Source organism: Patiria miniata, unplaced genomic scaffold (assembly GCF_015706575.1).
Source record: "Patiria miniata isolate m_02_andy unplaced genomic scaffold, ASM1570657v1 HiC_scaffold_7, whole genome shotgun sequence".
Lineage (NCBI taxonomy): Eukaryota > Metazoa > Echinodermata > Asteroidea > Valvatida > Asterinidae > Patiria > Patiria miniata.
Window position 1 is genome coordinate 601,726 of NW_024037074.1, and position 16,191 is coordinate 617,916.

Below are 16,191 nucleotides of genomic sequence, written 5' to 3' on the forward strand. Positions count from 1 at the left end.
TGGACTCAAGGGTACTTTGAATTTGGATGATTGAAAAATCAATGCTGTAAAATATGAATGTCGTTGTAAAGTTGGCATCCTACGAGATGTATCTTAATTTGCACAGTATCCGAGGAATTGCAGCTTTTTATATGTTCATTAAAGCTGCAATTTCATTGCGTTTAAAACTCTTAACACAAATAATACAGAAATGTACTATCACCAAATTGGTGTTTGAGCTCTTGCATCTTTCTGACACCTAGTAATATTTGAGAAAAAAAATTGCAGGTCAAACCATGTTTCTAAAAGTCACATACTTTTTACAGGACAAACAAATCTGCGTGTAAAAGCAAGATCAGTGATGAAATAAATAAAAGTGTACACTAGCAACATTTAAACAAACAGCGATTTTCCTGAATTATTTTTTATTTAATATCTAATTCTTGCTTGTACAAATGTAATATTTGAAAAATCCCTATTGAGTAAAAGAGCTTGCTAGTCAATGTTGAAAGTACAAACATATACCCTCAATATTCATGCCACAAAAGTAAGCCAACATATTGGTCAGCAAAGGGGATGACAAGGGTTTATGTCTTTGTGGCTTGTTTCTTTCTTTTCAATAATTAATTCCTGACAAACATATTAGACAATGCACAATATGTACACCTGTCAATCTTTTTGTGTGTTGCATTCTGATTGGTTGGAATTGATCAGCAGTAGCTACTAATAGGCCACGCCCCTTGACAGCCGATCCAATCAAACATAAACGCTGATCTACGTCTTTTGCAAAAAGGAAACTTCAGAGGAAATACTTACCTTTGTAAGCGCCAAGCTGGAAACCAACAGTGTTATCTGTCAATGAAAATAATAAGACATGATACTGAAACTATTGCACAATTTATCCAGGGCCAAGTTTCATGAAGACCTGACAAGAAATTAGGGGAATTACTGAGAATTTTTTTCTGTAACTTTCTGTTGCAGTGTTCATGACAGGCACATCACATTCACATCTACATGTGTGCACACTTTATGTCCATTCCAGGCAATTTGCACTTTTAACTTAATGAAGTAGTGTCTTGAGCACCAATATTAGTGGATAGGTGTGCTCTATCTCCAAAAAAGAAAACAAAAAAAGAAATGCTATGATTTGAAATTTGACTTTCAATTTAGAGTGCCTAGGGTTGCTCTTTGCTTCTCTCAGAACTACTCTATTTTCTTTGCAAAGTCATGTTGACAGGATTCAATGAGCAGTTTTTTTCCAGTTTGCCAGTAAGTCCAGGGACAGTTGGTCTCAATCTGCCCCTGAATGAGAGAGTCTCTCTAAGCAGGGGCTTGAGGTTCACCTCAACTCTCATTGGTTGCCGGTGCGAGTCCCACTCAAGCAGCTGTGAATTGATTGGCTTTGGGTTGGGTTTTCCTGGGGTTTTTTTTTGGTGACTTTTGTGTGTAGGGAAGACAGCTCATTTCAGAAAATTGGGTAAAACATCTTCTGGGGCTTTACCAATATTCAGGACAGCTGTACAGTATGTAAGTCCACTGGCCAGAGAACTATGTCTGGAAACATTTTGTCAAGGGAGATTACATTTCCGTTCTGGCCCACAACCATCCCATGTCTTTGGCGGGTAGCTCACCTTTGTTGCTTCAGCCACGGAGACATCTCCCCAATGTTCTGTTGCAGCATCTTGGATAAATCCCTCAGAAACTCTCTGGTGTTGGTCTGTTTGGTGGATAGCTGGTCCTCATATGGCTGGTTCCACAGTGGAGTCACCGTGTTGTTTAACCTGCAGATTGGGAGAAGAGCGAAAAGCACACTCAGTATTTCAGAGTCTTAAGAATTTTCATATTATGAACGCTTCAACTGCTATTACCCTTTTTGAGATATGGCGGACACAATCAGAAGGCGACATTTGATTGGGGTAAATTTGGGGTAAATCCAAATATCTTGACCTAAACCAAATAGCGCCTTGTATCATGCCCACCATATCTCATAAAGGATAATGGATTGTGTGAGTAACTTATGATCTGTCTTCATACATTAAACCATTCTCATAACTTCAGTTTGTAGTTTAAGTGGTGCATGCGCAATGTAAATTTAAGACTTGAAACACCAAGAGAAATGTGGTCAACTTACTCTTCACAGACATGCAAGCTTTGATGCTGTCCCTTCAAGGAAAACAAATAGCAAGGAAGAGTAAACTGACCACGTAACAGTTTCACTCAACAAATTTCATGTTCACAATGTCAACTGGCCTTTGAAACTGACAAGTTTGGTTCATAAAATAGTAATCTTCGATGTAAGAATGGTTTTCTTGTGCTGATCATGAACTACAGGGTGAGTCAAAAAAGCAGAACCCAAACCCCCAAAATTAGTTTTCAAATTAAAACAAGTCAGGTGTGTTTACAAACACAAATGCCCCGCAACCGTGACTGTTTCCATGACATAACACCACTCTAACATCAAATTACATGTACCTTGGTCAAATGGAACGTTCATTGACAGCATTAGTGTCTTCTGTAGGTTTTATATGAATTAATCCCTAATCCCTATGATCTCAGAATAAATACAAGATTTCTATTGTTTTAGCCACTGTGACCTTGACCCTTGACCTTTCGACCCCCAATGCGATAGGCTCCTTAGGATTGCCAAGGACAATCCACAAACCAAATTTGAAGTTCATATGTAAAGTATATCTCAAGTTATCGCGCTGACAAAATTTCTTTTGTTTTTGCCACTGTGACCTTGACCCTTGACCTTTTGGCCCCAAATGCAAAAGGCTTCTTAGGATTGCCAAGGACAATCCACAAACCAAATTTGAAGTTCATATGTAAAGTATATCTCAAGTTATCGCGCTGACAAAATTTCTATTGTTTCAGCTACTGTGACCTTGACCCTTGACCTTTCGGCCCCAAATGCAATAGGCTTCTTAGGATTACCAAGAACAATACACAAACCAAATTTGAAGTTCATATGTAAAGTATTTCTCAAGTTATCGCGCTGACAAAATTTCTTTTGTTTTAGTCACTGTGACCTTGACCCTTGACCTTTTGGCCCGTAATGTAAAAGGCTTCTTAGAATTGCCAAGGACAATCCACAAACCAAATTTGAAGTTCATATGTAAAGTATTTCTCAAGTTATCGCGCTGACAAAATTTCTATTGTTTCAGCCACTGTGACCTTGACCCTTGACCTTTCCGCCCCAATTGCAAAAGGCTTCTAAGGATTACCAAGGACAATCCACAAACCAAATTTGAAGTTCATATGTTAAGTATTTCTCAAGTTATCGCGCTGACAAAATTTCTATTGTTTCAGCCACTGTGACCTTGACCCTTGACCTTTCGGCCCCAAATGCAAAAGGCTTCTTAGGATTACCAAGGTCAATCCACTAACCAAATTTGAAGTTCATATGTTAAGTATTTCTCAAGTTATCGCGCTGACAAGATTTGTCCGGACACACACACCCACACACCCACCCACCCACACACACACCCACACACCCACCCACCCACCCACCCACGGAAGGACAAGGCGGAAACAGTATGCCCCTTCGGCTTCGCCGCGGGGCATAAAAAAATATGTAGCACCAAACATAATAATGACTGGAAAGCCTATTTCAAAAGCTACTTTTAGATGAAAAAAAAATTACTGAAATTGCTCAATCCATTCAAAGACTATCACCATTTAAAGACAATGACCACAAAACCTCTTTTGTCCAAAAATGCAATTTCAGGAATCATCACAATTGTCTTCCAACATTACCAGCAATAAAACCTCAGCTTAAAAGTTAAAAATATTTAACAAAGTCCTTTTGAGGCCCGTCTTTTAAAAAAACAGTAGATCTTAGCAATCAGAATACAATATTAACTGTTTTTTTGTTTTGACGAAACAGGTTTTAGGGTCATTATGTTTAAATGGTGATATTCTTTAAGCGAATTGAGCAAATTTCATCTAAAAGTAGCCTATGAAATTGGCTTTCCAGTCATTATTATGTTTGGTGCTACATATATTTTAAATATGAAATACATTTTGGGGGTTTGGGTTCCACTTTTTTGACTCGCCCTGTACTTGAGGTAACACATTTCCTTTCCCTTCCTCAAAAAAAATCTACCACAGTGAAGGCAATCACATTCTTTGCACTTCAACTTTCAAGGGGTATCAAACCTTATAAATGGTATTATTGGCTGGGGTCTACCTTCCTATATCCGACAAAATCATCCCCCAAAAAATTCATGAATTTCCATAAAATGAGCCATTTGTTTGTACCCTTGCATGAAAGAAGAAATGAGTGTTGTGATGATTTTGGTTGGTTGAGAACCGGAGTACTTTTCTAATGGATGGTGGTTCAAATCCAGCCCAACCCTGCATTCTATCTCAATGTCTTCACCTCTCTTCTACTGGTCAGCTGTCCTCCTCCTTCCTCCTCTTAGTTTCTTGGGTATTTCCATCAGATTCCTCTTGGCTTCTCTTCAGAGCGAGGCTCTTAGTGTCCGGGTCCTCAACTGGCTTGGCAAGCTACGGAGAGTCACTGCGGGAATGTGAACCTGTAACCACAGCAATAGCAGCCACTAGACCCTTTGCACTGGTAGCCAATACTAAGACTGTTGATTAGTTATGTAAATTCATTGAAAGTGCCAACAGAAGCAAGTGCCAATAGTAAAAACCACGAGTGACTTTGTGAATACCTTGGCTTTGAGCACTTGTCCTTTCCATTTGTGTCCGTTGAGTACTTTCAATGCCTCCTCCTTATCTTCTTGGCAGCTGAGGGATGAAACAAACAATTGGATTTCCATCAGTTAATCCATTGCCAGCAATCAAATGTAACAGGAAAGGAGATGAATATTTGTAAGATGGAATGTTTGTGTTGGGGGGGGGATTTAAAGTTCTGTTCCCTTCGCTAGTTTCAAGTTTCATCCCAAAATTACATTTCTTTTCTAAATTAATATTTGGTTTTGCCCTTCACTGACATATAAACACTGTATACTCAAGGTGTTACCTCCACAATCAGTATCGGATAATGCATGGGCCTGGAACCAGTCTGCTTGCAAAGTGGATCAATTTGTCCCCAAACCAAGAAGAAGTTCACGGATGCTTTCTAAGTATATCAATTGAAAACAAAAGTCCAAGTGCACTTTCCATTTCAAGGAGGAGAGTGTGGTTTCAATGCTATGTTGATGCAGTGACTATTTATACCTGTACTTTAATTTTCTTTCTTGATTATCCAAACATCAAAACTAAAACTTGCGTCAAGTTTCCCTGTGCTCTTATTTGTGTTTCATTGCATCAGCCCACTCAACTTTCACTCTTTAAGAAGCTCCCATGTCACTCACTCCTGACTAGGATTTTCTGGCGCCAGTTTTTCTTTCATGTCTCAAACATTCATCCATATCTTGTTGGTTATTTGTGCTAGCAAGTTTCCCAAACACTCCAAATTCGAACTCTGGGTAGTAAACCCACGGCACAGTCTTTGCAATAATCATCATTAAATGAAAGAAAAAGTAAGAGATTCCCTTTCTGCTGGGGAGTTCAAAAACAAAACCTTTTTATCAAGAACAGAAGAACATTTTGTCAGAACTCGTCAGAACAAAAAGAAATACACACATGGGCAATTCTAGCATTATGAAAGGAAGTGTAACGTCCTAGACAGAGCCAGTTAACCGTGATTTATCACTACCATTGCTTTTATCTTCCAAATGTTCAATGTCAAGCTCGACTGCATTAAAGTTGAGAATGAAATGTTTACTATTATTTAGTCACCAATTTGCAATAGTTTCAGTGTTGGGTTTTTGCCCGTCACGGACGTACTATAGACACTGTGTACTCCCGAGTATTGTCCCAGTGCTTGTGAAAGAAAAATGCACATTCTATACTCGGTTGAGACTCGAACCCAGGACCACCTGCTTACTACATGTAGTGCACACAGCTTACCACTCGACCACACAGCCTGCCGGGGTTTTGCTGGCTGGTTTGAATCTGACCTAGCAGCAGGTACTGCAACCCAACTATTTATAAGATGACATTTTGGGTTGGGTGATATGAATTCAATAGTGTTGTACAGGGCGAGTAAAATAAGAAAGTGACCTAGATTCAAATTTGTTTCCTTAGAAAGCAATCAAATTTGATACACAAATGTATGTCTTACACGAGCATGTTCATTAACTCAACGTAAAAAAAGTTACTGAAATTGATCCATGCCATCTGAAGTTAAATGCATGTTTTACTCAAAAGAACCTATTTTTAGCTGTCCATGGAATCAGGACCACTGGTATCGGTACATGTAGCTATTGAGCTTTAGTGAGAATTACAGATGACACACAAGCATTCAAAAACAAATGAGATTTTAATAATTGAAATAAAGACTGAAGCATTATTGATACGATTAGATTTTGTGTTGTGAAAAAGAAGAACAAGTCCACTCTTTTTTTTCCAGAACTATTGATAGCTAATATTTTTAAAATTTGGTCACTTTCTTTTTGCCTCACCCTGTACATGTATATTCATGTATTTCAAAATTTCCAAATTTGTATTTTTTTCTTATTACAGAACCCATTTACTACTCTTGACAGGATAAGCTGAACTATTGATAGCGAATATTTTTAAAATTTGGTCACTTTCTTTTTGCCTCACCCTGTACATGTATATTCATGTATTTCAAAATTTCCAAATTTGTATTTTTTTCTTATTACAGAACCCATTTACTACTCTTGACAGGATAAGCTGAATCAGGAAACAAAAAAAATGCAAAATATAGGACTACTAGGGCTGTGCATTGGAACCGGGTACCCGAGTACCCGACCGTCGATGTCAGGAACCGGTTCTTGATTAGGCTGAAAAAATACTTCTGCTTCCGATAACATGCCTTTCAAAAAAAGGGTCGGTTGGTTGGAATATTTTTTTTTTTGGCCAATTTTTTTTTAATGCAGATTGAATGAGGTGTTCAATTATATGCTTAGTTTTAGCCTGAACTATTTCCATTGAACTATGAATTAAAAAGCTATACACAAAATGGCCACAAAAAGTGAAAAAACCTACATTAATTATTGTCAATATATTTACCTTCAATAATTCTCAAAAAAATAATGGAAAATTCAGGTCGTTCGCATCATATGCAAGAGGCTAGTCAAGACGGGAAGCTGGCCAAAACTCCAAAGTGTGATGCACTGTGCATGTGTGGCCCGCGGCCAATAGACCTCGTTTTTACGTTCGAAAATTTAGGGAAACACGCTGCATTGTATCACTCCAAATACGGGTAAAAGTAGTGCGATCTCCAAATGAACTCTTGAACACAGAAAATAAGCTAGATCAATTCTGTGAATTAACTTGCAAAAATTTGTGCTTTTTCCATCGGTGTTTTCTTGGCATTTTTACGATGTCGAATCCAACCAGTTGACAGTGCACAGGCCTGCAATGCATAGCCATGCTAGCGCTATCGATTGCATAGCCATGCACAGACTTGTTACAGCATTTTCATCATGTCTTGTAAATTGGTCCCTGCGTGGCGTGGCGGGGAACCAGTTGTTGCTGCATTGAGCTAGGTTTACGCACGTGATTATAGTCACCGTGACATCGAATTGCGAAGCAAATTTTTTAAAATAACGGTTCCTTTTAAAAAAAATAGCGAACATAATTAAGAAAACTAAATACAAGCATTTTTTGACGCAAAAGGGTTGTTGAGAGGTATTTTGAGAAGACAGAAAAAACAACAAGATTTTATTTTTATTTATTCAATAATTCTTTTTTTTTGGAACTGCCGATAAAATGTTTAGGGTCGCAGACTAAAAATAGGGTGGATCGGGTAACCGGGAGCAGAAGTATTTTTTTTGGCCTTATGGTATCGGGTACCCATAACCAACTTTCAAATTACTTAATTACAGTAATTACTAAGCTGCAATTTACAAAACCGTAAAACTATAAAGTTCACTGTACTTGTATCTTGCTGTACTGATGTGCCGATGCGGTTGTAGTTAACAATCTCAACAGCAACTTCCGAGATTTGAATTTTGGCATGTTTGGCATTGGGTTTCCTTAATGGGTACCCAGGAACCCGTGTTTTTTTTCAATCGGGTACCTGGTTCCTGTATTAATCGTATGTGCACACCCCTAAAAAATACATTGCACAGGTTATACCACCGACATGTAGAGCTGTAAAATACTGCCAGTGTTTTTTAACATTACTCTTTTAATTTTATGCTTTCTTGAGACTTTACCCTCCGAAATCCGTCACAATCCAACAGTTGGTGTTGCATGATATTTAGGGCTCAGATGCAGAGCTTCACCTATTTAACCTATTAAATTCCCTAGGCATTTTGCAAGAATGCAACCTCAATCCTGCAACATACTCCAATTGCCTCAATGTAAAACTTGCTTAGCAGCCTCAATCCTGCAAAATTATCAATTATTTCTATAATGTGGTCCTTGGAGGGGTAACCACTGCCTCAATCCTGCAAAATCCTATAGCAGTTACTGTCATTATGTTGAGACAGAGCCAGTGACATCCTGAAGCAGTGCAGAGGATTTCAAGTATAATCTAGGCCTAAATTTATGTACGGCCGAGCATAAATAACACAAGGTCTGGCCCAAGACCTTGATACAGTGCATCCTTAAAAATACCAACCAAGTGCACTTTTTCTTGCCATAAAGCCTCAATCCTGCAAATCCTCCATTTTGCAAACAAAATTTTGAAGTATTTGGGAAAGGTTAGGGTTAATCAAAGATTTAACTCTTTAACTCCAAGGAAGCTTTATCAATTCTCCAAAATCCCAACAAGACTAAACTAATATCACATTATCTGTTCATCTAAAGCTACGGAAAAACATGTGTTCTGAAATTCTGAATCCATCAAAGTACAATTTTATTCAGGGGCTGGGATTTTGTGGTTTCGGGATAGTTTGGGTTGGAGAACAAGGCGCACATGTGTATGCAATGTATGGGAGGGAAAGACACTGAACTAAAAGGATGTACATTTGTATACACAAACTTAAACAAAAATGGCAACTATCATGCCAATGTCAATTATGAAACTGTGTTGATTATTTTTGTAACACGGCTGTTAAAACAAAACCAAAATAAAAAGATTAAAAATCCGGACAAATACGAACGAGCTTTAGTTTTCAACTTCATTTCTCATAAACGCACAGTGTACATTCTCTGTTAAAGGCAAAACAGGAGTGATCTTCCAATAGAATGCATTAAATGTTCGGCATGACGATCAATACAACACTGTAAATGAACTATGGGTGATGACTATCAAAACAGCTCCACTCCATCAACTGGTAGGGAAAGTGACATTGACAAGCTTCGTGACAACTTTCACGAGATTAAACACGGACTTCTTCAAATAAAATGGTTAAGTATTGAAATCATTGCACCGATCGGCATCCTCCTCAACATAGTCTTTCTCTTCACAGTCATTTGAGTGAAGTTCATGCGTACAATCATCAACATCTACTTGTCCAATCTGGCCGTGGCTGACTTGCTCTTCCTTACATATAACCTTCTATATGTACTGTTTATTCAACCAATAGACTCCTTGCAAGTTGCAGCCCGGGGCGTTTGTTATATGTTTCTCATGGTTTGTAATTTATTTGTGGTTACCATAGCAGCTGAGAGATTCTCTGCTGTGCGAAATCCTCTGACACACAAAGAAAAAGCCTCTATATCTCGAGCAGCAAAGATATCAGCAGGACTCTGGGTGCCAACAGTTATCGTTGCTGTGATTCTCATATTCTTACCAATAACAGACACTGTCTTCTATGAAATATTGTTTTGGATTCCTCACATTATGAACGTTGTCTGTTTAATAGCAACTCTTGCTTTGTACATCTATGTAGTAGTGAAATTGCGCAGACAATCATCCCTGTTGCCAAACCGTCCCAAGCAAGCAAGCAAGGTCCTTCATTTGATAATCATAAATACTGCTGTATTCTTCATTTTGAACTCATTGCAGCTGCAACTATGAGCATCGTTTGTGGCAGTTATACTAGGCCGGCCCAAGAGGTTGAATATCTAGAACTTGCAGACAAACTATATGCTCTGACTATATGTCAAGACATTCTGCAACTTATCAATAGCTCAATCAATTCCCTGGTCTACAATGCCACAAATGCTGACTATCGTGATGCTGTAGTCGAGGCTTTCTCATTCCTGAAACTGTGCTGTCGTTGCTGCCCAAGACGGAAGCTTTGTGTGATTCCACAGGCCGAAAATGACGAAGAGCACCGTGCTGCCAGGCCAAGCAGCAGCAAGCCGCCAAGCCAAGGGCATGCAAAACACACAGAGAGCCAGCAGTCACTGGACAGCTGTCAAGAACAATGTTCCAGGCAAACCAGCAGCAAGGCATCCATGTACATTCAGCAGCATGTTCAAGTGCATGTTGAGGTACATCAGAACCAACGTGGACCCCAGCGCCTGTAAGTTCTCATTGGGAACAATGCTCTAGTCTGACTGACTGCAAGCCATCCATGCAAGGGGAACAGTGGGTACATCCAGAATCAGCAGAGAGCCAGAAGTCACTTGCAAGTACTCAGGAACAATGTCCTGGGCTGACTGGCACCAAGCCAAGGGTAGCAGTACACAATGTATGCATGTATCAGAACCAGACAGGAGTCAATCATTTGAAAGTTGTCATGAATAATGTTCTCTGGTGATTGATGAGTGCAAGCCATCCATATAAGGGCACAGTTTGCAGAGTCGGCATATATACATGTACATGTAGTCAACAATCACTTGAAAGTAACTCTGATGAAGCAGTGTGCCATAGCAGCAGTATGTGCATCAAGAACCAGCAGAGTCAATCACTCAAGGGGAACAGCAGTCTCAAGAGTGCCAGCAACACTTGCAAGTTGTCAGTAACAATGATCCAGGATGGACTGATGCTGCGATTCCAATGCAAGGAAGCAGTGTACATGTACGCATTCACAACTTGCTGGGTATCAGCTTCACCAATGAAGGTATGAACACAATGTTCCCCAGCCATGGAAAATAGTAGGAGGCAACCTCCACAAAGTTGTCTAGAACAATGCTCAAGTTTAAATGACATCCTGCATCAGAATCCACAGTGTGTCATTTGGGACAATGTGCCCTTTCTAGAGCACATAATGGCCAACTTGGACTGACAAGTTTTAGTTCATGTAAATAAACATGATGAATTTTGGAAATACGAATAAACATCTACAAAAAAAAATCACTTCAGTTATTTTGAGCCTTGACTTGATTCGCACCTCATTTTTCTCACAGCCATGGTAAACTAAAAGAAATGAGATTTTAAAGTTACTCAAGTGAGCGTCAAAGTTGGAACATAATGTATGTACAAATAACTGTAAAAAATAAATAAACAAACAAATAAATGAATTTGGGCCAAAGTAGTTTTAACGATGTCAAGGTGCAGGATTTTTGTTGTGTGAATTGTTGTTTTGAGTTAAAATGCCCATAAGGGAATTGTTACTTGAATGGGATTAGGCCTACTGGGTGTCTTAAAAGAAAATGACATAATTTACAAAATATACATTTCATGAAAGCATATGCTAAAAACTCTGAATTTAACTTGGCTAGATTTGAATCATGATTCCCCACGACCAGTGGCAAGATCTACAATTTGAAATGTCCACAAAAAGGCCGAGTTAGAATTTCAATTACAAACAGCCCTGCAAGGAAAACTACAGAAAGCATACTGATCCAGTAACCAACAAGATCATTTCCACTTCACTCAACTTCAGATTGACATAATTGAATGTAATTTAGTAAGTTCCCATTTATGCGTCCAAAGAAAACTATCGAAAATGATTTCAAAATATACTTGTATTAAAGTGTTTGTGTACCAGCAATATATTTTGTAATAACAAAAACTTTCAAAGGATTCTTTAAAAATGTACTGAAATTACAGATTAAAAATATTTGAGTTTAAATTTGGAAAAATAAATCCTTGCTTGGAGAAATCTACAGCCACTGGTGGGTTTCAAGAACTAATGACAGTGCATATAAAAATATTCTAATAAACTATATCATATTCAGATGATAATCAAGGACCATTATATTACAGAAACCTTCTTTGGCCCATCAAAATCCAAGCAAACAGTGGCAAAACATTTCACAATGCATACTAAATTCTACAAATTTACATGAAACACAATAAAGGCTGGCCATCCTTTATCCATCAAATTCAGTCAAAATTGGAATGTTGGATTTCGGAAGATTTGAGAGGGTTTTAAGATAAAGGGAAATAAAAAGTAATCAAAAAATTTACAAAAAAAGTTACTACATTGCAAAAGTTGTTTGATAGTAGGCCATGGATTGTAGTAGACCCGATGCATAGAGCGCCCTCACTAAGGACAGGTCCTTGTTCCTGTGTAACACATGAGCAGAAACTTTGTACTTGTACTTTCATTGTCACTGTGCAAAGGGTCTATTGCAAGATACACTCAACCAAAAAAGAAAGTCCCCCCTTAATACTTGTTTGCGTAACTCAAAAACTACTTGTCACATCTTGCACAAACTGGCACAAATTAAGACTGATCAGTACAGAAATTCCTTAGCAATCCAACCATACTATTTGTTTGGCCCAAAACAGTGATAATGTATACAAAATTACGCAATTTTATGACAAATGGTACCGAAAAAAAGTTGTACTTTTGTATGATACGTGCAAGGTGAGTGTGAACAACAACTTGGTCGTATACAAAAGTGCATCTGTTTTCAGTATCATTTGTTATAAATTGCATAATTTCATACACACAATCACTGTTTTGGGCCAAACAAAGAGTATGGCTGGATTGCAAAGGAATTTCTGTACTGATTAGTCGTTATTTGAGCGAGAGGTGCTCAGTAGTTTTTGAGTTACATGTAGACAAAAAAGAACTTTCTTTTTTGTTTGAGTGTAGGAGGCCCTGGAATGTAGTAGACCCCATGCATAGAGCGCCCTCACTGAGGACAAGTCTTTGTTCCTGTGTAACACATGAGTAGAAACTTTGTACTGTCATTGTCACTGGGTTTATAATAACATGTTATCAGGGAGGACGCTCTGTGCAACGAGTCTATTGCATTCCCTCATTTACATTTTTTCCACTAACATTGTTTGGGGAAAAATGCAATGTTTGTGACACAGCCAATTAATTAATGATTCAGAAAAATGGTCCAAAACTCCTAGTGCATTATCAGAAATTGTCTGATTTATAGTGTTTGTGACAATTGAATTGCCCATACTATAGGAAAGACTTGCTTATTTTCAAAACATTCTTTATATTAATTTATCTTGTTGGCAAAAAGTGGCAATACAAAGTTTTGAGGTCAGCGATTTGGCCACAAAACAGGAGGTACATGCACCAGGGCTCACGAAAATGGCTGCCCAACATCTCGGGACAACCAAAATATTTTGTCGGACAACCAAAAGTTCCAGGTTCCAACCACTTTTTTTTTTACCAATACTCACACATTTTTACACTTTAAGTCCATGGGATTTTCAAAAAATTTCAGAATCCCATACAAGTGCACAGCGTCGAACAATGATCATGAAAATATGTATCAACATTTTGACTCCTGGTGCAACATTTTGACTCCTGGTGCTGTGCTATAGCCATTTGATGTTGGTTAAATCTACGCATAAACCAATAACATGTACCAGCCAAAACAGAACAGCGGTCAATCTCAATCTGTTCGTACGGTCCGGCTACATCATGCAATGACATTTCTGTTATGTAATTTGTGTAGGCAGCGAATGTAATCCTGTGTGTATGTGTGTTTCCAATAATATTATGACTGGACCACTGCACTTAATGTACCAGCGTGGCGCAGAGCGTGGGCACCGTACATACGCACACAGCCACGGTCAGCCACTGCCGGCCACTGCCGGCCACTGCCGGCCACGGAGGCTTGCAAAATGGTGATAGTGCAGCAGCTGAGTACAAACTATTCTGGTTGTCCCGGGATGTCGGACAGCAAAGTTTGCAATATTAAAAGTTCTTTATTGAGCAACTGAAAATGAAATTTGGGCAACCAGATTTCAAGCGCCCCTGCCTGAAGGGCAACTACATTTTAAAACATTTTGTGAGGCGTGACTGTACATAGGTCGGGTTACCATATACACACCATTGTTTCAGCTTTAACAAATTTTGATATTCAGAAGTGTAGACTGCAATTTCACTTTCTTAACTTGTGATAAATGAACAAAACCAAAACAAAAGGATTACACAATGCATTTATAAGTTAAGCCTGTCCTGGAGAAAATAAAAAGTTAGAACCTGAAACAACACAACTGTGAAACTCTATTGTCTGCTTTGGTTTTGTATGCTGTCAAAACAAGGAAGAAAAAATGTAACCTAAAACATCTAATAGATACATGTACATGTACACAAAAAAGAGTGAAACTGGAGAGAAAATATGAAGAAGCGTTTAGCTTCAAGTACACATTTCTCAAGATCTTCCCTGTTAGTATAAAACTGGAGTGATCTTGAAATAGGGCAGAACACTCTTTGCTGCATCTGAATAAAATGTTGGACATGGAGATCAATGCTACACTATACACGAACTATGGGTGATGGCTACCAAAACAGCTCCACTCCATCAAATGAAGTAGAAAAGTATCTTGAGAACTTATACAAGACTAAAGACAGAAGTCTACACATAACATCATTATGTACTGACATCATTGCACCAATCGGCATCCTACTCAACATGGTCTTTCTCTTCACAGTCATTCGAGTGAAGTCCATGCGTACAATCATCAACATCTACTTATCCAATCTGGCTGTACGCTGACTCACTCTTCCTAACAAATGACTTACTATATGCACTGTTTATTCAACATATAGACTCCTTGCACAGGGCAGCCACAGGTGTTCGTTATATGTTTTTAGCAGTTTCTAATTTCTTTGTGGTCACCATAGCAGCTGAGAGATTCTCTGCAGTGCGCAATCCTCTGCCATTCAAGGAAAAAGCCTCTAAATCTCGAGCAGCAAAGATATCAGCAGGACTCTGGGTGCCAACAATTATTGTTGGTGTGATTCTGATATTTGTTCCAACAACAGACACTGTCTTCGCTGACATCTTCTTTTGGATTCCTTCCATCATCAACACTGTCTGTTTTATAGCAACTCTTGCTTTGTACATCTATTTAGTAGTGAAAGTACGCAATCAATCAGCCCTGTTGCCAAACCGTCCCAAGCTAACTGGCAAGGTCCTCCGTATGGTTATCATCAATACTGCTGTTTTCTTCATTTTGCACTTACTGGATATTGCAGCTGTAATTGCTACATGTACCATTGTGGCAAGCAATCTTTCAACACTTACGCTTTCCCAGAATGTTGAAAATCTAAAACTTGGAGAAAAACTTGTTATTCTAGCTCGTTGTACAGACATCTTGCAACTTATCAATAGCTCAATCAATTCCCTAGTCTACAGTGCCACAAATGCTGACTATCGTGAAGCTGTAGTCAAGGCTTTCTCAGTCCTTAAACTGTGCTGTCGTTGCTGCCCAAGACGGAATCCCAGCCGACCATCGCAGCCAGGGAAGCAGATTGAGCTTCATGTGATTCCACATGCAGGCAGAAAATGACCAAGAGCACCGTGCTGCCAGGCCAAGCAGCAGCAAGCCAAGCCAAGGGCATGCACAACACAAAAAGAGTCAGCAGTCACTGGACAGCCATCAAGAACAATGTTCCAAGCCAAGCAGCAGCAAGGCATCCATGCACAGTCAGCAGCATGTTCAAGTGCATGTTGAGGTTCATGTACATGTAGAACCAGCAGGAACCCCAGCGCTTGCAAGTTCTCATGTGGGACAATGCTCTAGTCTGACTGACTGCAAGCCATCCATGCAAGGGGAACAGTGGGTGCATCCAGAACCAGCAGTGAGCCAACAGTCACTTGCAAGTACTCAGGAACAATGTCCTGGGCTGACTGGCACCGAGCCATCAGCACAAGGGCAGCAGTATGCACATCTAGAACCAGAAGGGAGTCAATCTTTGGAAAGTTGTCAAGAACAATGTTCTCTGGTAACTGATGAGTGCAAGCAATCCATGTAAGGGCAGCAGTGTGTACAGTCAGCAGATAGTCAGCAGTGTTTGCCAAGTTAGTGTACAGCTATAAAGTGTTGTCTATATATATAAGAGAGAAGTTTACTCGCCCCCGAGACGATGTTTGCTCATGAAAGGATCCGAGACCGCTGGCTCACGCGGCGCCAAAATCACTCCACGTCCGTGGAAAAATGCGGAGGGTGTCTTCCGCCGGGTC

At 39.2% G+C, this 16,191-nt stretch overlaps 1 protein-coding gene across 6 annotated transcripts in view; it reads right to left on the bottom strand.

The window, feature by feature from the left end:
* The window catches only part of LOC119745316, a 49,999-nt gene that overhangs the window by 12,322 nt on the left and 21,486 nt on the right, over positions 1–16,191 (bottom strand). For 2 of the 6 annotated variants that reach the window (XR_005273611.1, XR_005273609.1), the window contains 4 exons: positions 4,659–4,734; positions 4,361–4,488; positions 1,611–1,760; positions 796–831 (listed from right to left, as the gene is read on the bottom strand). Coding sequence is in view for 3 of the 6 variants with exons in the window: in XM_038221602.1 (XP_038077530.1) it covers positions 4,720–4,734 (15 nt within the window). In the remaining 3 variants the exon portion in view is untranslated. Of the gene's footprint in view, positions 1–795; positions 832–1,610; positions 1,761–4,360; positions 4,518–4,658; positions 4,735–16,191 lie in introns of all 6 variants that reach the window. The other 4 variants (XM_038221602.1, XM_038221600.1, XR_005273610.1 and 1 more) reach the window with 3 other exon arrangements.